The sequence below is a fragment of the Onychostruthus taczanowskii genome, unplaced genomic scaffold (assembly GCF_017590055.1).
Source record: "Onychostruthus taczanowskii isolate IOZ18803 unplaced genomic scaffold, ASM1759005v1 scaffold35, whole genome shotgun sequence".
Taxonomy (NCBI): Eukaryota; Metazoa; Chordata; class Aves; order Passeriformes; family Passeridae; genus Onychostruthus; species Onychostruthus taczanowskii.
This window is the reverse complement of record NW_024500905.1, coordinates 3,466,197-3,490,545: the sequence shown is the minus strand read 5'-3', so window position 1 is coordinate 3,490,545 and position 24,349 is coordinate 3,466,197. Positions and strand designations below refer to the sequence as shown.

Sequence of the window (24,349 nt, the reverse complement as noted above, 5' to 3'; positions counted from 1 at the left end):
GAAGCCATCTCCAAGTACTACAGATTTGCTCATTGAGTATTATGGATTTGGAAATCCCTTTTTCTTCCACTGTTATCTACCAGAGAACAATGACACCAGAAGTCAGATAAGGAGAACGTATTAGTACCTGGGCTCCAAGAATTTTTGAGTGAAGAAGAAAGCTGGTGGCTAGTAAATAATTTCATTTCCTTTCACCTTACTGCAACACACACTGGGTTTTGAGCTGTGGCCCTTGGGTGCAGAGAACTCCAGCTACCTGACATTGGTGAAGCCAAACTTGTTTTCAGAAGGTTGTTACCCTACAGGAATCCATCAGCAATTCAGTAGATGTGGATGTATTAATCCAAAAAGGCTGAAAAACCCCTATATAACATACTCATAGTGATTAAAGTATCCCTAGAAGACTACTTACTGAGTGGCCTTGTGACTAAATTCATACTGTATACGCAAAACCAGTTAGAGAATGAGAGAGTAAGCTGAGTTGGAAGGGACCCACAAGGATCACCAAGTCCAACTCCTGGCCCTGCACAGCACCATTCCCAAGAGTCACTCCACATGCCTGAGAGCATTGTCCAAATGCTTCTTGAACTCATAGACAGGTTTGGTGCAGTGACCACTGCCCTGGAGAGCCTGTTCCAGTACCCAACCACTCTCTGAGTGAAGAACCTTTTTATAATATCCAACCTAAACCTCCCGACACATCCTTAGGCCATTCCCTTGGGTCATGTCACTGGGCACCATATTGAAGAGATCAGGGTCTGCCCCTCCTCTTCCCCTCACAAGGAAGTTGCAGACTACAATGAGTAGTCTGCAACTCACCTCCCTGACCAGCTGGTGACAAGTTGGGAACAACAGCTGAAGGCATTCAACACTTACTGACTGGGTCAGTTATTACTGTGCTGGTTTTGTAAATCTTGACCTTGAGTTGACAAGCTCACAAGGTTGTTTATTCCTGAGATACATCTCCTATTGGCAACTACCTTCCTCCTTATTTTTCTAAAGATTCCTTGACAGAAAACTATACACATTCAGTGCACAGCACACACTTGTAATTATTAATAAAGGGTGCACTCTTGAAAATTTTTTCCGCTTTCAGCTTGCTTGAAAGCACAACAGGAAATATGTTTGAAGGCTGGTTTGAAATATTTAGAAAAACAAAAATTCCTCTTGAATAAGATAAACAATAGCAGAGAACAGGCATAAAGAATTTTACATCTGCTTTGAAGACTACAGAACACAATTCCAAAGTTTCACACTAGCATAACTCAAAACCAGGTATTTTGTCTACACTTTCCTTTGAAAACCTCTGTCCAAATGTAATTCAATTAGAACATTTCAGGCAAATACTAAAAGTTGTTTAGATGGGAAATAATGTCCAGTGATGTATGAGACACCATGAACTTTCATTCTAACATCTAAATTGGTGTGTACCCCTACGCAACAAAAATGTCTCCCTCCTTTACCATACCTATTCTCCCCCTGGCAGAAATCAATACACATGTACCATACTGCACACATCTAACAATCTATGAGCTACCTCAGGTGTACCACACTCACCTGTACCAGTACAGACAACACTGTAAGCAGAACTGGCACATATGTTGTTATAGTATCTACCACTTACAGGCCTCAAAATCAGACGCGCACAAAAACTCCTGACAGAGCCATCAGATAGCCAGGAAAACTAGGCAAACAGAGAAAAACAAAGAGGACACAGTTCATAAAAGTCAATTTACAGGTATCACAGAGAAATAACGGATGATGAGAGCTCTTGGCCAGGAAAACAAGAACACGTTGATATGAATAATATAGATAGGTACTGCAAAATCAATGCAATCACACGACAGTAACCTACCATCCTGAAGAAAAATATTTCCCCTTTTAGCCATTAAGTTTTCCACTATAAAATTATCATTTTAGAGGAAAAATTGAAATTTTTACGAATGCTGTTGCACATTTTCCCTTTCAGTAGAAATTTTATGACCAATTATAACTTACACATTAAGTGCACACCACAGAACAATCCTAGAAGCCCTTGAGATAAATAAAATACCTTGATTTGTTTCAAACAACTCAGCTGGTAGGAAGCCACTGTAACATACAATTTGTGAAAGAAGCGAACATCCTTTTCTAACATCATCAGTACTGGACAGCACTAATTCACTCACTCTTTAAATCATTTGTTGGAGACTGACCCTTTGGGCATTTCAGCCTTTCCAGCCTATGTAGCACCCATCTGCTTCGAGTCACCATTTAAAATACCTGTAGTCAGGTGTAATTTCTGTGTCAACATATCTAGTGTCAACAAATTAGTCTTTCTGAAGATCAGCTCTGAGGTAACATCTTGTCTTTCTTAAGACTACAGATATTTGAGCTGAACAGGTGAAGCAGAGAACTAAACAGAGAAGCGCCAATGTAATAGGCTCTGCCAAATTATCCAGCATAACATAAATAGAAACAAAGCAAACAACCATTTTTATTTTCAGTAATATGCATACATAATTACATACAAAATCAAAATGCAATCAAGTGTGTACAAATTTCAACTTTTCTTGTACAAAATTTCCATACTAAATAGTATTAAAACTTGAAGCCACACAGGGAGCTAAACTGCTTGCTAGCCACCTATTTCCTCTACTTCATTTTAACTTGTCTGCATCACCTGGATAAAATGAGCTGTCAGTGTAAATCACAAACACTTTTCATTGTAACAATCATAATGCTATCAGTCTCCCCAAAACAGGAAATTAAGATAAGAGGCAATTAAATATAAAAGTCAAGAAAAAAACCATCGTTTTGAGTTTACTTAAAGATATCACTAGTCCTAAATACCTGAGCTTGAACTGGAGATGGGGAACACCACTGGTTAAAGTGGCTGAATTTGCTTTTTCTAGAGAAGATGAAATTAACACTAACATGGGTCTTACTCTGCAAGACAAGCATTCATATCAGTATAGCTGACTAACTACAGTACTGTAGACTCCGAACTCTGACAGTCATCCTGGCCAAAAACCTGTGGACAATGAATAAACCATCATGCTTCGCTTTTCTTAAACTCCTGTTTGTTCTACACTTAATGACACTCTATGTTAGTGTCATTAAGAAATTGGAATTTTTTGGTAAAAGGTTAAAAGCAGTAAGTAGTAAAAGTAACTCTTTGTTACAGCACTGTGTTATGCTGACAATTCATACAGTAACATAAACACATATACCACAGCTGCCCTTAAGATAACTTGATAAAATAAAGCAACTGAGATATTTGGTGAACGATGGTATTGCCCCTGAATACTGTTCCAGGTCATACTGCACAACTGCAGCAAATACCTTGAAAAGTCACACACAGGTTCCATAAAAAAATAATTATCTCAGTGTCAAAAGGTGGCATGGCACGGTAAAAAAAGTAAAGCCTCACAAGGCTGTTGTAACATAGCAAACTAAGACCTAACTCTCATATAAAGAACATTAATTTTCAACATCATCAGTTTAAATACTTAATTTTCAACTGGGATGGCAAGTCCTAAGACTTGGGCCATATCAATGGTAAGTGAAAGGATGCTGTATGAAAGCTACAACCACAAATTTTTAAAATGTACACTACAAGCTACACAAAATACATCATTTTACAGAACAGTTTCTATACAACAGCAGGAGAGACTACGCCTTGCTCCAGAAATCCTTTCTCTTCTGAGCTCGTTCCAGTATCTGAGATGCTAGAGAACTAGATGCTGCCGAGCGAGCAGAAATCTGAGACAACCTGTCATCTGTGGGGAAAGCAAGAGGGAAAAAGTAAATAGGAAGATTAAATACATATTCAAACACAGCTGACACTTTTGGAATATTTTTATGCCCTCTTTCACAATGGATGCTAAAATAGTACCACAATACACTTCAATTCAATTACTTGGCAACTGACATGCTAGAGAAGAGCCTCATAAGCCTCTAGTATGCTAGTTAAGTTTAAGAGTTATGAGAAACTCCAGAATGAGACTCCTGTGTCCACCTGGGAATTGCCCAACTCTCCAAATCACCTTGATCTTTACTCCTCTGTGTCAGAAGACCTCAGGAATTGTTCCTCTGCCACCGAAATGTATATAGATTAGACTCTGGTAAGGACATATTCTTGAAAGCAATCCACTGCTTCAAGCAAAGTAGACAGCCTTAGAATAATATGACTAAAATATCAGAACCTATGTTGCCAAGAAGAGCCCTTCTGTGCCAAATCCAGCTAGTGTGCCAAAAGCTACTAAAAGGAACGTGTCTTCTGAGGAAAACTGAAGCTTAACACAAAGACAAGAAGAAGCAGGCTTTAGAAATATACTTTTGAAAGGTCTTCCTTTTGAATACAGGGTCTATTTCACACACAGTAAAACCCCTAAAACTGATCAGTCTTGATGTTGCTTGCCTGATAAAGCACATTATAATTCTTCAAGAGCATTATTAAAATGTTGCTACAGTTCTGTCAAGATGCTCTCTATGAAAAATTACCTTAATTACATGCATTCTCCTGCAACGGATTAGAAAGAACTGTATCACTAGCTACCAGACCCCTCACCAACAAAAAAAAAAAAAAAATCCAGGAAAATATTCCTCAACTCAATCCAAACAGCACCAATATTCTGTCAGTGTTTGAATTAACTTTTCAGCAGAGTTTCTAAATTCTTAAAATACAGTCAACCTAACAGCCTGTAACAGGATCACACACTATGTATAACAACTATATCCCCACGTATGAGAAAACTGCGAACTGCACTTCTGCAAACTGACATGTCATTGGATTAACTCCCAGGTTTGTACCTGAACAAATATGGGGATACAAAGTATCTGTGAGCTGGCACATTTCACCTGTTTCTGCAAGTTCATACATTACCATTCAGCTCACAGGGAAAAACAGAAAAGAAATAGCAGCTACAGCATTTAATCTGTGGGCAGCAATCTGTGTGCAGCAAGCTGCAGAGTACTACAGGATTTTGCATGTTTTATGCAGTTGCACAGAAGCTTGGCTGAGCCATCTGCACCACCCACATATTTTGCAGCCAACTGCAATGAGTAAAACAGAGAATCAGCCTGAACCTTGGTTAAAACCCAAGGAGCAAAGAAGCGCCAAGGGGTACAAAAATAAGCTTTTGGTGGTATAACTATAAATAAACTGCAATCAGATTCAGATATAAACCTGCTCTGCCATACTCTGAGCTGAACCAAACACAGGTGATTGCAACTAGCACAGCACCACACCAGGCTCAACCTCAGACACCACACTAAGAAAAAGTGTATGGCAGATACAGTGCCTTTGGTTGACTCATGCTACTGAAAGAGTTTATTTGTGTCTGCCCACAAAAAGGCCAAGAAGATGCAGCTGTGCAATGGCTGCTCTCGTAGATTAACTTTAAAATAAACATTTTAAAAAAAGCTCAAAACAGCAATCAGAATAGCAGCATGCCATAAGCACCCCTAATACACTGAGCAGAGGACAGGTGGGAAAATTAAAGTCAGAGGGATCATTTTATATTGCACATCTGGGGCTAAAGTCTCAGATGGAAAACCTTTATCCTGAAGTTTGTGGTACCTTTAAAGTTGACCGAAGTACTCCAGCTGCAATTTGGGCTGTGTTGCAGTTTCCTTTGGCTGCTATCAACACAAAGGCTTAAAAATGTGTGGGCAGGAAACAATTTAAAGGTATGGAACTAACCAACCTACGGTAACCATACCGAGAGCCACAATGGTCTGTTAATTTTCAGCCACATTTAATGGTTTATTCATATTACCCTAAACCTTCATACTCCTGCTTCAGATTACTAGGTTGAACATGTTCAAATTATTTTGACAAAAATACACTGCAGCTATTCAGGCAAACACATAAACCAGTATTACTTACTGTGTTCAGAAACATCTCAAATTCATGCAAAAGTTAAAAATTATTTCGTTAAATTTTATTTACATACACGAATTACAATAATACTTTGGGACAAGAAATACCTTCATCATTACGGTTTCTTTCCCGAAGGGGCAATTGGAAAGTTCTCGCTTTTGGATTGCCAAGATTCCCTAGGACAAAAAGTCAAAAGGCACAGTTTTGAATAATTTTGAAATAGACCAAGGATAATATTTAATTTTAGAACATGTAAAAATGCTGTAATTATTTCCAAAACAAGAGTCTTATAAATAGCCCACCTGAAAATTCTACCAGACTCCTTTACCCTAAGATGAGGTAAAACAATCTTGCTCCACTGCATTCTTCTGAAGACACCACTCTTTGGAACATGCTACAAGTCACTTAATGAACTGCACTGAAGGTACAGAACTAGAAACCAGCACAAATTCTAACCTTTCTGAGGAAATTCTCTGCATTTCACCTTCCTGCTTAACCTGAAAACTGCCTGTTCTGCTCTAGAATGGAAATACTACTTTTCAGCTAATCTCTGTAATCAAAGGACCGAGAATTGTGGGACCTGAAGCGGCTATGGAAAATCTTACTGGAATGGAGACTAAGGAGACAAGGAGTCTTTTCTTTATCAAATTTACATCCCTAATACCCTTAAACATTGTTAAAAACTTCTGAAATGCTTCAGTACAAATCCCTCCTCAGTCAAGAAAAGGTTTTCTCAATATCCAATAAACCTCCTAGAGACAGTTTTATAGATTCCTTATCCTGCAGAAATAATTTTAAGCAGCTTACATCTCAGAAATCCACAACCCTTTCAAAAAAATACTACATCATAAAGGTCCCACTTACACACTACAGTTAGCAATTGCAGCTGGTAGAGCGTCACACCATCCAGTTGCAGCTTAAATATTAAAATTTAGAGCTCTTCATGCTGAACTAACTTATTCTGATAAGTAGTATTTATTGAAATTAATAAAGCAAAATCAGACAACAAGCTGATCACTGTAGTATAGTGATATCAGTGGAATCTGAAACTAAGGTGGATGTTGTGCACATTTGCTCAGCAAGACTAATTGTTTATAAGCAGCACGTTCTTTGTAAATACTGTAAGGCAGCAAGCTCAGCATCTCTTTGCCTAAGCACTGCACAGTAGTCATTTACATCCTGCTCACTCTAAGACAGACTTAATACACAAAACTCACCATTATGCTGGAATTCTGGATCCTTGAGAGTCCCTTGAATACGATGAGAGGGACTCCAGCAAGGCACAGAGCAGCTTTTTGCTGACTTGGACTGCTCTTGATGGGCTGAAGCAAGAGGAACTTGCTCATCAGCAGCCCTGTAAAGAGGCCACTGGTCCTGCCTAAGTGGCAGAGGATCCACAGTTCCCAGCCCAGCAGGTACAGAGTTAAAGAGTGAAGTGGCTTCCATTTTCCCATCAGGCTACAAACATAATAGAAAGAAAAAAAAGGATCAAAAAAAGCACAAAACCACAACATCGCACATACTGCCTCCAAGTACAGACCCTCACATATGCAGCAAATGTTGACTTTACACTTTTATACTTCTCATGCAAGTACTAAAACAAAAAGTATTCCAAGCTTGTGAGTGTAAAGAAAATCTGTTCCTAATAAAAAGTATTTAACATGCACTGCAAGTAATCTAATCAGGTCAAATCAAGAGCTTATTTTCTAAAACTGTGATTTTTCAGATTTTAAAACAACATAACCAACTCATGCAATTGTGTCTGCTTCTATTACAGAACTTATTACAGAGGGTGTATGCAGTTAAATGGTAGCTCACTTTGTAGAAAGCAGCACAAGGAGAACTTGACAAAAAAACTATCAAAATTTTGAGGATAACAACTCCTAAATGTTTCTATTTTTCTTTTAGTAACAACCAAAGCTGCAAGAAAGTAAAAGCAGCACAAAAGTAAAGGAAAAGTGAAAACTATTATGGCACATTAGCCTATCTTTTACATAAGCACCCAACCTCTCCCTCTTGAATTTCTTCCAACTCAAGCATCTGGAGTTCTGCCCTATGTCTGTAGTAACCACTTATCTTCTGAACAGAGAGACATAGCTCTCCCAGGATTTTCCTGGGAAGCTGTGAGAAGCTGTGAGAAAGCTCAGAGAAAGAATTGAAACAATTACTATCTCAATCTCTGCACCTGGCAGGCAATCTCTGTTTGTCAAAGATGTTTACAAGAAGGAGTTGTCCCTTGTTGACCAATAGGTGAGAGAAGATTCCCAAAAGGCAATCAAGTCTAAGATCGACCATTGTTTCTACAAGAACTGTAGATTTCTAATAATAAAGTGCCTTTTCATGCCTTCTGATGACAGAGTCTCTGTATTACCTTTGTCTGCCCCCAACACCCCTTCAGTGATATATGTCCATGGCTACAACAACATTAAGGGGAAATTCTACTGGCAACCTTTTTATTGTTCTGTAAATGGATCCTGTGCATTTAGCCAAAGAGGCCAAAATGAACCACATCTAATTTCACTCCAGTAGTCCCAACTCCTTTGTTTGACACCCAAAAAAATCTAAGTATTCAGACATGCCTTTTTTAGTCACAGATACTGACAATTTTAAGACAGCAACTAACAACTCAAGAAAATGATTTCATTACTTTAAAAGAGCATTCCTAAAATTCATCATGGTAAGTCTGTTTTCTGGCTCACCTGGAAGGACTCTTTTTTCATGGGGTCTGTTGCTAAGTGTTGCCTTCTCTGAGGTGAAGATGAAGATTTGAACTTAGCAGCAGATGCTAGAACAGTACCTCCTATTGTATGGGAAAAGATTAAAAATGCCTTATTACATTAAATAACCTAATAAATTAATTCAATTATGTATTTTTTCTTTAGTTCTTGAAATTCTGCTTTGCATTTATAAGTGTTTTTACCAACAGCTGGGGTAGTGCGATCATGATGAGTCCTTGGGGTTCCTGCAAGAGCTCTCAGCTTTAGAGTAGGGTGCTTGCTGCCTCTCCTTGAGGATACAGAAGAATCTGACACAGCTGCAGAAGTGTTCAATACCAAGGCATTCTCACTGAAAAAAAATTAGTGATGATTAAAGGATTAGCTAAGGAAGGACTCTGGAGTCTTGCACTCAAACTTTGTTTCCAACCCATTCCTACAATGAAGCCTAAGGCAAGACAGTTAAGGCCTTAACACCCCAACAGCCTATAACTAAAACATTTGCTTGCCAAGGGGAGTTCTGGACTCCAGCCCTTAAGCCTCAATTTCTGTATTTTGAACAGTCTCAAGCTATAAATCCAGACTCCCTTTGTTCTGAAAAATCCTGAGCATACTGCTGCACAATACAGAGGCTCAACAGGAGGGCATGAAAACTTTGAATCCAGAAAAACTTTGAACATGGTTGCTGCCTTAGAGGTGGGAGTGTGGGTTTGACATTCTTCAGTCAATGTGGTAGAACTGAAGCCAAATATCCCAGATTTCTGTAATGGCTGTAGCCCCTAGGTTATTACATACACATCATAATATGATGTAAATATATATATCATACATTACATATGTATATATAATATACACCAGCACTACCACTTCAGTCCTCTGCCTCCAGGTGCATTTCAAAAGGAAGTGGCAGCATATCCACAATGTGGAGAACCTGATTCTACCAGTACATGATAGACACAGCTAGGCAAAGAATTCCTCATTTCTAGCTCTCAAGAAGGTGTAACATGTAAGAATTAAGCTTCTCTGCATGGCTGAGTCCAGTGCACACCCCAGAACACACAGAACCCCACTGCAAGATGACAGAAAATTGACAATGTCAATCAGAGACATTTATGAACTAGATTATCTCTAGAATTAAATAGAAACTTAGGATTCTAGATGATGGTTTTGAAAGCCTGCATTTAATATCTGTTCGAGTCTCACATCTCAATTTTTTTTTAACTTGAATACATGGTATTACTCCAAATGGAGACAATTACAATTTCTTACCTTTGATAAGTGCTGCAACACCAAAGATAAAATAAAATGAGGAATATAAAATGTGTAGCTGACATGGTTACAAGGGTCAAAGCTATTCAGAATTAAATGTCTATGAAACTAAAATACTGTTCTACAAAAAAAGGTATGCAAAACTTGCACAGTAAAAAGCCAAAGACTTCTGAAACTAGATACAATTTGAATTTCTGAAATGTCAAATACTATACTATGCACATACTGAGCTGATCTCCCAATATTTGTCTACACCCATCCACATTTTTCTCACCCGTGCTTAGCAACATAATCACTGGTGATTACTGGATATCAGTTATTTTTTTCTCCTAAGTCCTTAATCTTTGTCCATGAAATATTTTAAGAAAAATAGATGCCTTAGTATTACCATGTATCCTGTCCTATCAATCAAATCCTACACGGTCAACTTGAAACAAAGCGTGAGCTTTAATTTTCACTAAACTTGGCTGCGGTGTAATGAACAGTCTGTTCTAAGAGGCCCATACTGCGTATTTCATAGTTTTGGAGAAAAACATTAGAATCATTCATGAGTCTACAAACTTCTGTCTTTCAAATTAGAAATCCATTGTTTTTAATGATAGGTCCACTTCCGTCAACCAGCTCAGCATCTTAAACCTTCTCATCCCTTATCATACTGTTTAAAAGAGAAGAGTACTATCACACCAATTTACACTTTCTTATATACAAAAACTATTTAACCTACAAATGTGTATATATATATACACACACATGTATATATACATCAAAAAAACATTCAGTTTTACCCTTCAGTTTTCTTATCTTCTTTAGTATCCTTATTGTTTTCATCTAATTGCTGGGCCACGACTGCAGCCTGCTCATCTGATTTTTCTTCCTCTTTCTCTTCTGTTGATTGTTGATCTTCCCTTTCTTCAGTACCTTCTTGTTCATCCCAAACTAAACGTCTTTTGACTGGAACAGTTAAAGCATCTGACGTGTCCTTCTTTGTGCTGTCCTGATAAGCCTGCTCTCTGGAGTCAGGTTGCTGTAGCACTTCAGCCTCTTTTTCAGAAACACTGGGCAAGAAAGAACAGAGCATTTTGTATTACTGATTTGCACAATATACATGTGTCTATACAGAACACATTCATCCAGTTCTGTGCAAGAAGAACAGATCAGACATTAAAAACTAGTATGGTTGACATGATGAATGGTTAAATTGCCACTGCAGTTTTATCTGATGCTTAAGCATGTCCCATTTACAAACAAGATTTTATGAAGACTCTTTCTGCATTACCATTTCCAAAAATGCAACGCAAATTAGGGCTGTATTCTCAATTTAAACAGCAAATTAGATTATGAGTAGTGCTCAAAAAACAACTATTTCCATACAAGCCTATATTCAGCATTTTGCTCACTTTCATAGCTGCAGAATAACAGGCAGGAATGACGACCTTACCCAGCAAGATCTAGTGCTCTGATGTTGTTGCTGATTCCTTCTTCTGAACTGGAAGTTGAGGACACATCCCAAAGACTGTTATTATCAGACAAGATCTGATTGAAATGGTATCGGGAGAAGTGCGTTCCCTCTACTCGTTGCCTGTAAGCCTTTGCTCTTTCTCGAAGCTCTCTCACCTACACATCAAGGTTTCGTATGTTTCACAGCTGTTTAAACTTCACTATTAGGCTACTATAAATATTTGCATTAGCTACTGGCAGCTAGAAGAGAAAAGCAAGTTATAATACATAATACAGGGCCAGCCACAGCACAAACATTGCATTGCATGCCACAGTACATGTAAGAAGAGGAAAGCAAATATAATATATTCAGTAAGCATGTTTGAGCCATGAAGCCAAAGCAAAATTGGCAATTATCCATTCCATGAGCACAAAAATTTATGCAGTAACTATGAATAAGTTTAGTGCTGGATTCTAGTTTTTCCATCAGCGCTCAGAAACAGTGCTCCAAACACTGAAAGAGGAACTTGGATGCAACCAACCTCCATATACCACATGGAATTTAGGGTGTTTTGAGATGCCTAAAGAGAAGAATACAGAGTTATTTTTACATTTCTTATTTTTCCTCTCAACACTCAAGAGTGATATTGTTATTATCACCTTTGTAACTTTACTTCAGTCTAAGTAAGAAGCTAAATACTAAAAACCTGCCAACATAGCTCTACGCTGCCTCCCTGAGATTCAATAAAAATAGCTCTCTAACAAGTACAGGCAGCACTAGCATTCCACCAGTTTTTTGCCAAGCTTGAGGAAATTAATTTAGATTTCTAAACATCAACACTCAAAAATACATTCCGCACTATCTTATGATAAATTCAAATTAGCAGATCTATGTGTAATACTGAATCTGTATGCTGCAAACACTACAATTGTCTCTAGCCTCATAAACATTAGTGAAAAGTTAAGATTAATACAAGAACTCTGGGTGCTATTGTATGCAAGACATAGTATCAAAATTATTCCTTCTAGACTATCAGAAACTGCAAGAATGAGATACAAAATTGTTCAGGTGTCAGGTTTACTCCAAAACAATAAAAGTGATAACCCCCCCCCCCCCCCCTTTCCTACAAAATAAACCCTCCCCCCTATCTTATGATAAATTCAAATTAGCAGATCTATGTGTAATACTGAATCTGTATGCTGCAAACACTACAATTGTCTCTAGCCTCATAAACATTAGTGAAAAGTTAAGATTAATACAAGAACTCTGGGTGCTATTGTATGCAAGACATAGTATCAAAATTATTCCTTCTAGATTATCAGAAACTGCAAGAATGAGATACAAAATTGTTCAGGTGTCAGGTTTACTCCAAAACAATAAAAGTGATAACCCCCCCCCCCCCTTCAAACATTATACACCACCATTTCTACAGTTAAGACCATTTAAACACTTGCTGTCTTGTGTCCTTCACCCAAACACAATTAAATTGCAGGGAGAAAAAGCAAAATCAAGAAGTTTATGCTTAAATTATTAAAAACAATTTTGTGATATCGTGTGAATTCTGACTTACTAAAAAATGGTCCACAGGAAATAAGTATTTTGTCAAAGGGCAGGAAAATAATACTGACATTTCCTCTACCACATTTTCATAGCTTTTCTTTTTTATTCTTCCTTCAGGATAGATTTCACATCATTTCTCCTGCAAGGAACAGAGTTAGTGGGCTAAACTCAGCTAATCCCACTAAAAGTAACTGGATGCAGCAGATGGATATCCAGCTAACATCCCACAATTTGACCCACTAAACTTCCAAAGAATAACCCATTAAAAAGACATGCCCGTCATTTTCAAATGAGAATTTGAAGTTTGATGTGCAAGTGATTTACTGGATTACTCACTTTAACTAGAAGAACAAAAAATTAATTATGACAGCCAGAACAGAAGGAATGTAAATCCAGAGCAACAGGGTACCACAGGGGGAGGAAGAATACTAAGTCTCCTGTGAATTGTGAAGAAGTACAAAGGACAACCATCTCCTTCAGCAACTCAGCAGGCAGCATCAACTCAGCAGGACACAGGCCCTAGGGAGTCCAACTGCAATTACGAATTCCCCACATTAATTTTTCAAAAGCATAATTAGAAAAGACTTTTTCTTGTTCAACTGCTGAAAAGCACCCTTAATAATAAATTGCAGAGAAGCAGCGTACAAGTAATCACTATGGCTAAGGTCACACCAGGATTCCATTATGGCATTTGTCTGTTTGGACTCAGAACTTCAGAAAGCCTGCTTTGGACAGAAAGTCACCCACGTGCCAAGTAACTTCTTTCTAGTTTCCTGCAAAAAGTGACTCCTCCCAGCTGTGCTGCAAACACACTATATCCCAAGGCCCACCCTTTAGGTGCCTACCACTCAATTGCTCTTGAAGCTGAGCACTGCTCTTTGTTGGTTTGAATGTTCCATGATGCAGTATCAACAAATTAAAGTATTATATGCCAGAAAAATGACATAATATTCTACAGAAACATTCAGTATACCACTTAGGCTGCATGCAATATTTCATAACATTTTGCAATCTTAGTTACAGTAAATCTAATGCATACATCAATGCATACAAAAATTAAAATATTGCTTCTTTTCAGTCCTCTAACATCCTCTTGAGGCTGTTTACAAAGAATGGATTGTCTCATGCATGCATACACAAACTCTGATTATGAATCATCTCATACTTTAATATACTTTAAATATTGAGATCTATCTCTCATTGTGGATTCTGTATGGATTGTGAAATTCTTTCTTTTTGCTAAAAGGAAAATTACTTGCTAGTTTAAATCTAGGAAGAAAACACAGAACTGAAAGCCACCAGACTACTCCTGCAATTCTCAGAGAACCTTATTTTCATAGAGAACCTATATTCTCAAAGCCCAGCACCCTAGAACCATTTCCTCCAGTTCTACCTTCCACATCACCATGGTCCAAACTGATGAGGAAATTCACATTTCCAAGTATTTACCACACAGGTGCCCCACAAAGGCTCCCTCTATCAGCTGGGAGAAGACTACATCAATTCAAGGAAATCAAGAGTTGCAGAGCTAGCTTTAGCAGTTTTTTAGCACACTATTAATGGTTTTGATTTCCTTGACTAACTCAGGAATCACACTTAATAATGCTAAGAAATGTTGTAGTCTTGAAGCTACTCAGCATTTTCACAGTTCTGTCAAATGACCTCATATACAGTATAATATGGATTGCAGTTCCTGAATAAACTACAACAAAATACACAGACTGAAACTTGCAAGAAAAATCCTCTATTTTATGTTGTGTATGACAGAATTCAGCGGACTGCTTTGAATAGATTCATGCATGGTAAGCTACAAACTGAGCCTGATTATAAAGCCAACCTAGGCTCATATGTGTGCTGTCCTTTTTGGTTTTATTCCCTTGGAATCTCCTATCACTCAGCCCTGTATTTTGAACACTTCTGCTTGTTACAACTGGGCTAAACATCAAGAATAACATTACCCGTCACAAGAGACTCTGTTCTGAATGATCCTGATTGTACAGGAAACAAAACTCCTCCCTCACTTTGGAGGTCACATTAATAAACTTTTTTAGTCTCAAAATCTCTTTTTTTTTCCCTATGTATTATACTGACTTGTCAGAATCTAATTGTCTTTTCATACTCACCTTTGGGAGCTTGAGTCATCAGCACTCAATCTCAAAGCTGTATCTTATAAATAACACAATTCAAAGTTTTTGCATATAAAAATCAAACTACAAAGCATACTCAGGCTTCAGATTTTCTAAGAATACTCACCTGGCTGTGAGGTTTACTCTTAATACGAGACCAAACTCCATCTTTGTAGAAATACTGGGCTGGAGACAAAAATTTTGACCTGTATTCAGTGTTCATCTTCCTAAGAAATCAAGAATGAGGAGAAAAAAAAGAGTAAAGTTTGATATCCAAAATATTCTTTAAGAGCACTTTAAAGTTACTCAAGCATAAATATACTTGCACCTAAATGCCAGTGAGACACAAAAACCACATGCACAAACAACAGCTCAAACCAACACAACTAGGAAAGCTGCGAAGAATACTCATTCACAGTTGGCGGTCCTTCAAGTACTTACTCCTACTGTTTTTCTCTTGCAACACTTCCACCAGAAGCTTTTGCCCTGACAGCCAGAACATAATACACACATGAACCTCAATTACTTCAATGCAAAGTGTGGGACCTTGATTTAAGTCACTGATGAAGGTACATTTAAGTAAAAATGCATGGTTTGGCATTAATGTGTCTGAGACATTTCCTTCTATGAACTCCATTTAAAGGAGTTCTGCATATGGGTGGGGTGAGCTGCTGGAAACATCTGACTGCCAGAACACTGGTCAGTATAATTCATCTATGTCCTAGTGGCTTTGATCTTCAAAAGGCCTCAGTACTTGAAATGATAGGTTCATTTTTCCTTTCTGCCACACACATACAAACACAGCAAAACTAACATCATGTAACCTATAGCAGGCAGTAAGCAGCATTTCGAGTCCTTAAGCACTGAACTGTGGATGTATCAGCTTAAATCTAAAGAAATTTTTGGATTTAATAATGCTTCAGAACATTACCAACTTAATTTTATATATTCAGCACAGGGTGGAAAAGCCCTATTTTTCAATCCTTCTTCAGAAATAGGTCACAAAAGCCTGAAGTCAGAGAATAAAAGGAACCTTGTAAAAAGAAAAATATGAAGGTCAAAAAACCCTTTATATTCAAAATTTCTCTCAATATGTCCTTTTCTTTAAAACTGACAGAAATCCTTCACTTTTGGTTGCAAAACCAATGAATTAACAAAAAAAACCATAATACTGCTGAGCCTAGATGCCAGTCATTCTGCTGCAAAAGCAGGCCATGCATTGCAACACAGCTTGCATACAAGTAACAATCCTGTCTGCATACTGAGAACTTGCACATTTTGACAGCTATTTGCCCAGTGATTTTTAAGAGAATTTTGTCTTGTGCTATTACACTGAAGGCATAAGAGGCAGAAATTTGCCCTTAGATGAAAAGAGCCCCAGCAAATTATCAAGAATTTTGCACATTACTCATTGCAAAATTGACTATAATCTACTGCAAAGAGTATGAAACCCAAATAAAGGTTTTAGCTATACTGTATCCACTCACTTTTCTATAAACCAATTTTATTTCATAGAATTTTGGGTGATCGTTTTGTAATCAACTCCCAATATCAAACATTTAGACAGGTAAGTCTCCTCTCCCATCTACAATCTAATGCCTTAACACTGCTACAAAGAATGAAACCAATTGCTGGGGCATACATTAAGCACAAACACAGGAGAGATGGAATAATCTATGCATTTTAAAGCCTACTTGTCGGCTTTTATTGCTCTCGACATATCCCAGATATGTATGAAATGGAAATACGAGTTCAATTCTTGTAATGTCAGCCATGTGGCAGAAATAAAAAGATACTTTGATAGCACTCAGTAACATAAAATTTCACTGCATTTCCATGATTGCCAGATTACTCTAAACAGGACAGATTTCTTTCTTTTACCTTATGTGTTTCCTTTTGTTACTCAGGCACACAAGGCTTTACAGACCAGAATGAGCAGACATCAAGTACAACCACCACAGTTTTAAGGTGTGGAGTAGGCACAGTAGATAAAGTACTTTGAAAGGTGACTAACACTTCCAAAGCACCAGCTGAAAGTTTAGCAGCAGCACTGCACTGATTCTATTTCGTTCATGTTGTATTCATTACTACTACTGTTATTGCATCACAAGGTTCAGCTCAACAGGAGTGGTTACAAAGCTTCCACTTTGCTGCCCAGAGAAGAGGATGGAAATTAACATAAGGTTTAGATGTACCCACAAGCAGCTCAATCTCAGCACTGCAAGTAACATTTGTCCCTGCAACTGGAGCACGGTGTGGTTGAAGGATGTCCATAGTCCATCATTCTAAATACTGGGCTGCTGTACCCTACTCACTAGTCTAGGTTTTCCTATTTTATACATACCCACGCCTTGTATGTAAAGTGAGGGGCTTTGGACTGATATGTTGCATATTATTTTGTTTAGGATGTTTCTGTTCTGATTTCCCTTGTTTTGTTGCATCTTCTGCTGGTTTTTGAAACGGTTCTTCCCTCTTACTCTAAGGCAAAGATAATTTTAAAAATACCACATTAGCTAACAATCTGAAAACCCTCATATTTCTTTTGACATCAAGCACTTGCAAACAATTAATTTTTGTGTTAGCTGTTTTGAATATTTATTATAAACAAGAACACCACATTCTTTTTTAACATAAAAATAAACTAGCAAAATACCAAAGTTAAGATTGAGTGCAACATTCTGCTAGCTAGATGATCCATTTTGACCACTTTACAGAATTAATTCAGCATGAAACACAGAAATAAAATAATACGGTATCTACACATTCTAACCTGAGTTCAAAAGGTAAATTTTATAATATTTGTTTTATAAATGTTTAGATTGATTTGCTTGGGTTTTACACCAAAGATTTTTTTCCTGATTATTTCATTCTTTCAGAAATGCAATGCATGACTTCTGACTATGCTAGAGATCTTCACAGATATTGTTCAAATTCAATTTTAAGGAAAATTTAAAAGCCCACCTAAATCCTCCAAAACCTTTTCAATATATTCATCAGAGACGAGGTATTGGTATAAACAAGTTTTCAGGCATTTTCACAAAAATTCTCTTTTAATGACTCCTCTTACTTCATTTATTAGCTGTTCTCAAAAAATGACCTGAAATTCCAATATTAAATCCAGAAAAAATCTTCCTGAAAGCCTCACATTTTTCAAGCTTTTTTCATATCTACTAAGAGGGAAAAGGGGACATAAAATTTCTCCTCCCCAGATGGGACTAAAGAACTGGGCAGATCTAACTTTTTGGATGATAAAACCTCCAAGCCAACAATCCCCTCAGAAGTACCAATGGCTTAGTTTAAGCCAAGGCACTGCATGTTAAGTACACCTTTAGCTCAGCAGTGGTCCTAATGAACATCTTGTCTCACAATGGCCCTTTCTGTTCTATCAGCAACAGAGATGGGTGGTGAGGAGACTCAGATTAACTGGGAGCATCACACAGCTGGCATGATCCAGGCCAGAAGATTCCTAAAAAACCAGAATGACAGCTTTTTGGAACAGGTCCTAAGGGAGCCGACTCAGAAAGGCAAAAAAAGGAAGATGTATGCCCAGTGGAAGTCAGGTGACATGGAAAGAATACAGAGATACTGCTTGCCACTGTGGGGAGAAAATTCACTGTCTCTGATTTACGACACTCAAAAAGTTCCAGACCTCCCATTTAGCCCTACTGCACAACAATATACAACACTAGTACCAATCACAGTATAAATCAAAGATTTAGATTGCAGAAACTATCCTAACTACTAAAAATCAAGTGTCAATTTGGAACAACAACAACAACAACAAAAAAAAAAATCACTTAAAACTCAGAAACTTAAAACTGAAAAAAATGCTCTACAGAGGACTCACTACAGAGCCTCCAAAGAGCAGAGCTGTACAGAATTATTTTCAGTCTTTTATAGCAAAACCACTACTGAGTCCAGTGTCACTAGCAAAACTGAATAATTTCAACCTAAACCCACCCCCATACAGAATAGATCAAAACTGCACAACTACTACTAAAGCTTTTCTTTCTGAGAATTATTGACTTGTTAACACACCAGAAATTCTTTCTCTTCTGAACCATCTCTCTCTTGTGGACTCTTAACAGGAGAAGACCCCTTGGAATTTCTCTCATATGCAGCTTCAGAAGTAATGGCAGGAGGTTTAACCGGAGGTATGGATTTCTTTGTGTTGCAAATCAGCTGAGTGGGAGGAAGGAAACAAAATAAAGTGTGATTTGTTTACCTTACGGCTAAATTTTCAAAAGCTGTTAACTTATTCACACAAATACACTCATATATGAGCAGAGAGACAGTCATCTGTAAAAATACAGCATGTGTAGACTAATGAACTTCTAGGAGAAATTAAAGAAAAATTTAAATACATTTAAAAGTGACCAAGTCAGACGCAGTAAAACCTGTGATCAAACACTGTTCTTACTGAAATTTACTATCAGAGGTTTTGTTTATTTGTTTATTTTCTTTTTTGTTCACCTTCAGAGCTGTATGTAGGATCACGGTTTTTCTAAAGGCATGCCATAAAACTTCCATATGAGTCCTTAGTACATGTCCTGTTCATAAGTAACAGAAAACTGCTCTTAATTTTAGAGCTGGATGTTTAGAGCTTGGGCAAATTAAAATGCACTTCTTTTCAACTAACACAGTAGTATAAATCAAGGTAGAGAATTTGCCTCATATGTGGTCATGGGGGTCCAAATTTCGAAAGCGTGCCATACATGAGAAGCATACATTTTCCATAGATTTACTATGAGAATTTAGGTCTGAATTATAGCCTAACTTGGATAACGTTGATACTTTCACAGAATCTCTTCAAGGGAAAAGTGACTGTCAATATTGAGGTATATTCTCATATATTGAACAATAACAATTTGTTAATATGTATAATTTTTATGATTAAATTTTCCCTAGGTTTTAATTATCCACGCATGTATAGTGCCTACGGACTTATTCTCACTGTTTCTTCTTCTTCTTCTGTGTAAGCTGTGAAAAAAAGTCTATCTTCTGAAAAAAAAGCACAATGCTCACAAGCACTAATAATGAAATTATCAAACTGATTACACACAGAATCAAATGGAATTCTCTTTGACTTTTTCTATAAGGCGACTTTCTGGAAACTGCCTCTTCCTCAAAAGGTCCTTTGGCTTCTCTATAGTACAATCAGGTATTTCAGTGAGTTTTCATTGGATAAGGGGCTGCTGGGAAACACATCCTGCAGTAAATCCACCTGTTCGTACTCCAACAGAAAAAGACAGGATAGTGATTATCTTAGCTATCAACATTTATTGCCTCTGAAAGATGTTACTGAAGAAAGAGAAGACAAATCCAGAAGTGCCTGCTTTACACTGGAGAATGACCAAAAGACTGAGTCTCCTAAGTCTCCTAAGATCCCAGTAGCAGTTAATTGAAAACACAAAGCAGTCTCACACTCAGTTACTCTTTGTGGTCTCACCAGAAAAAGCAGCATTTTCAACCCTACAAAGCCCAAAAGCTCATGAGATGTATTAAAATGTCACAACAGTATCTTAAAATCAGAAAACTCCATTTTTAAATATAAGCTGTTCTCATGAAAGAATAAAACACCAGACAAACTTTAGGGCTTAGTATGTGCACAGAGATGGAGATTGAGAATAAGAAACTGTGGCAACACAGATAAATTAATGCAAATAGAAGAACAGGACCCTGTTAGAAAGAGAAAAATTTAAGGCCTAAGGAGAACAAACACTTGGGCCTGACCACAATAAAGAATCACATGGAAACAAATCCAATTATGCTACGCTTTTGTATAGTGAGAGAGAAAAAAAAATGTAACATTAAAGTTTGTCGTTCCTCCACCAAAACAGTAAAAAAAAAGGAAATCTTTTTGAAAGGAAAACTTTGCTGATACATAAAATAAAGTATTAATTTGCTTTTTGGATTCTATAATGTTACCTGTTCAGCTGCAAGTATTGGTGATTTTTCATGAGGACTCTTCCAAACAAATTGGCTTTGATATTCAGAATTTCTGGGGATATTTACATCTGCTTTCCTCTGAAGGGCTCTGTGAAACTGACAATGAAAAAAAAATACGATTGTTCTCTTTCCTGCAATATTTTGCAACTTAAACATCTTTCAATGCACACTTTCAAAACAATGGCTTGGGTTTTGGTTTCAAGAACAAAATGAATGAAAAGTACATTTTCTCATTATAGTCAACTACCCCAAAAATCTATATATTATTGGCTAAATCCTTCTTTAATTGAAATCAGCAGGGATGACACATTCCAAAGATGCAAAGGAAGAGCACATTCTATTGAATTAAGAAACATACTATTCTCCCAACAAAGAAGATACAAAAGTATCAAAATACAAAACCAAGGAAAGAGAGAAACAGTACAAGACAGGCTGAGCAGAGGTATGAAATTACTGTCAGTAATTTTTACACTAGTCAATTAAAAAAAAAGCCTATTCCCTTACCCCATTACGCATTTTTTCTGATTCCTTTTTTGGAGATGAAAATGCTTCATTTTGATTTGGTGGAGCTTCTGAGGGTGATTTCTTCATGTTGTTCTCTGCAAGAGCAAGAGCTACTTCACCACCTGAATCTACCACACGTGACTGAACTTTTGGGGGGAGTCTGGGTCCCTCTGGTGTTTCAAGTTTTTCCTCATTCCCATCCTCATTGTTGTGGTCAGTGTGCAACTCTGCAGCTTCAGTCTCCAGCGGGTCATTCAAATCACAATCTGCTGGCCATTCAAGGGACTTCGAAATCTGTGGATTATGGTAAGGTACCCTTCTCTTGGAAATGAATTTTGGTTCTCTCGTGATTCCTGAGAAAAAGCCATATTAGATTTAACAGAAACATCCACTGAAGACATAATATCACTCTATAACAACAATAAACTAAAAGTTTATCACACAACTGATTACTAGAAAGCCTGGAGCAGTGACAGACTATGAATTATGGGCATGGCTGTGAAATTCTGTGTTCTTTCCTATCTACAAATTACTTTCCTTTCCACTAAACAGACAGGAACATGGTGCTCCAGAACCATGTTGGATTAAATCCTATAAAGCAAAAATGTCCATAGGACAATCCTGTGCAAATTGATTCTGGGAGCTGAACAACAAGAAAACTAACAGGGCCGGTGAAAAGAACGTGGTTAACCCTATTGCCAGTAGTCAGTTCTTAATTACAAGGCCATAATTTAGAACACTTATCATTGCACTGTACTCTAATTACACAGATTGCATAGTGCAGTTGCAGTGAAGTGCACCAATTTTTTTTACTCTGTCTTGCACCACTACAATAACTATTTTTACTATTACTATTTTTTACTACTCTTTTTCAGAGCACTGCAGTTGTCATCACTCTTCAGCTTACCCCTCTTCCTCAGCTCCCTACAGGCCTTTCAACCCAACTGCTATTCCGCTTCCTCCTGCTTTCTATTCCCACATTTCCCTGTCATTATAATGTCTACAATCCTTAAATCCTACACTACAGTATCACAAGGTTTTCACTGTAGTGGCTGACCTTCTCTATCAGTTAGCTGTACCTGTTAAGTTCATAACAATTTTACTCTATCAAACTTTGCCCCAAGTTAGTCTCTCCTTAAAAATGGAATTTTATTTACTATTTCCATACATCACAAATAAACCAATCCCACCCTCGACACACCCTGTGTGAGTTAACACTGCACCTGTGTTTCATGTTTGGGTCTTAGTTTATGCTGCGTGTCAGAAACTACTTTTTTTTCCAAGGATCATATAAATAGCACTAACTGAAAAGAAAGTTTCAGTGCAGCCATAAAGAACATGGAGTTCAAAATCACACTCTATCTAAATGATGACCAAGACTATAGTTTTAATTTAATTACAAAGTGCACAGACTGTAAACACCACCAGTTCACTGTGGCCATGCACTCATCACAGAAAAGCTTTCCGGGCCCTGGCTACAACCAGGGGGGCAGCTTCCAGGGGCACTTACCAAACTGATCCGACCGAAGTCCTGCCCACAAGGATTTCTTCTGTTGGGACGGGCTAGAAAACTCAGGGCTTCTCCATTTGAAGTTTCTCTTGTATTCACTCAGTCCCTACAACAAACAGAGAGGAGTCTGTCAAGCCACCGGCGCACATCCTGCTTCATTGCTCCTGCCGGTAAGAGATCTCCAAAGAGAGGGAAAACACCAACACGCTTCTGCGGGATCAGCTAAGCCGGCAGGTTGCTCTGCATCTTCCAAACCCACCCCGGCGGAGAACAAAAAGTACTACTGAGAAAACGTGGAAGCATTTCATGCACTAAAAAATAATATAGATTTTTTAAAAAGCAAAACAAAAAACATGGATCTTATGTCTTCAACCGAATGGTTTCAGGAACAAACACAGCCTGGACCCGCTGTCACCCGACAGAAGGACAGAACTCCTGAATTTACTGGCCGGTGCCGCAGCGCAGGGGCCTTCCCTTCCCCGCTACTCCAGGACCGGCCGCGGCCCCGCTCCTGCCGCCCCCTGCGCCCGGGGCCGTGCCCGGCCCGCCGGGCCCCGCTCCCGTTCGGCTCACCCTGAACCGCACGGGCATGGTGCAGCCGCGACCACCGCGCTGCCTCGGCCCGAGGCCCGCCGCCGGCCCGGCCCCGTCCGCCTCCCCGAGCCCCGCCGGGCGCCTGCGCGGCGGCGGCCGCCCAGGGGGGCTGGGGAGGGCCCGGCCGCGCCGCTTCCCCACGGGCCCAGCCCTGGCGGCCGTGTTGGCAGCCGGCGGCGCTCGCAGCGGTGCTGCTGTGGGTTGTTGCTGCCGTGTTGTCTACGTTAAAAGACTGAGCCCGGTAACAGTGCTGTGCGGCCGGCGCTGTGTGTCTGGGGAAGCACAACGGGGAGAGGCACCCGGTGTTAATGCATCGCAAGGCCTGCGGGATCTTGGGCGCCTGGTTACAAAAAAATCACGTGTGCACGCATGCAGCTGTACGCTGCTACAAAAACAGCGTTTCGGGAAAGGAAAAAAACAAGTTTCTTACCCTTCTGGAGCCTCTGCGATGGCGTGTCAGCTGCCGGTCCGCCTTCGCCACCTCAGCCGACCACGCCACCCGGTCAGGAGATCCTAATCCACCTTCTTGTTCACATCTTCCGTCGGGGGTCGCTTTCCTCACTGCCTTCCCCCTGCTAATCTCCATCCTGACTGGTTTGGACTGTATCCCATTACAAAGAACGGAGAGGGTGGTAAGGAAAGAAGAGCTGAGGTGGGCGCACGGCCGGAGAACGGCCGGGCGGTGTGTGTACACTCGCTGTTGCCCGTGGCTGCCGAGCCTCCCCGTGCTCCGGGCCACCGGCGTCTTTCTGGGGAAAGAACTGCTCTGCTCCTGGGCGAGGGCTTGTTCCCCCTGCCTCTGCAAAGCCCCTCCAGGCC

General features: G+C 38.9%; 1 protein-coding gene across 3 annotated transcripts; it reads right to left on the bottom strand.

Moving 5' to 3' along the window:
• Window positions 1-2,458: 2,458 nt before the first annotated feature.
• On the bottom strand, window positions 2,459-24,133 carry MDM1 (Mdm1 nuclear protein). Of its 3 annotated transcripts, none has more exons than XM_041411320.1 (16): window positions 23,961-24,133; window positions 22,937-23,042; window positions 21,427-21,779; window positions 20,902-21,018; window positions 19,012-19,155; window positions 17,318-17,451; window positions 15,101-15,200; window positions 11,829-11,867; window positions 11,288-11,463; window positions 10,635-10,904; window positions 9,850-9,861; window positions 8,787-8,932; window positions 8,566-8,666; window positions 7,084-7,324; window positions 5,974-6,042; window positions 2,459-3,761 (listed from the first exon to the last, which is right to left on the bottom strand). In XM_041411320.1, the coding sequence occupies exons 1-16, from the start codon at window positions 24,114-24,116 to the stop codon at window positions 3,655-3,657; spliced, it is 2,271 nt and encodes a 756-aa protein (XP_041267254.1). In that variant the 5' UTR covers window positions 24,117-24,133; the 3' UTR covers window positions 2,459-3,654. The 3 variants fall into 3 exon arrangements, with proteins under 3 accessions (XP_041267254.1, XP_041267255.1, XP_041267256.1); XM_041411321.1 differs by lacking the exon at window positions 23,961-24,133 and adding an exon at window positions 23,510-23,617; XM_041411322.1 differs by lacking the exons at window positions 9,850-9,861; window positions 23,961-24,133 and adding an exon at window positions 23,510-23,584.
• Window positions 24,134-24,349: the final 216 nt, after the last annotated feature.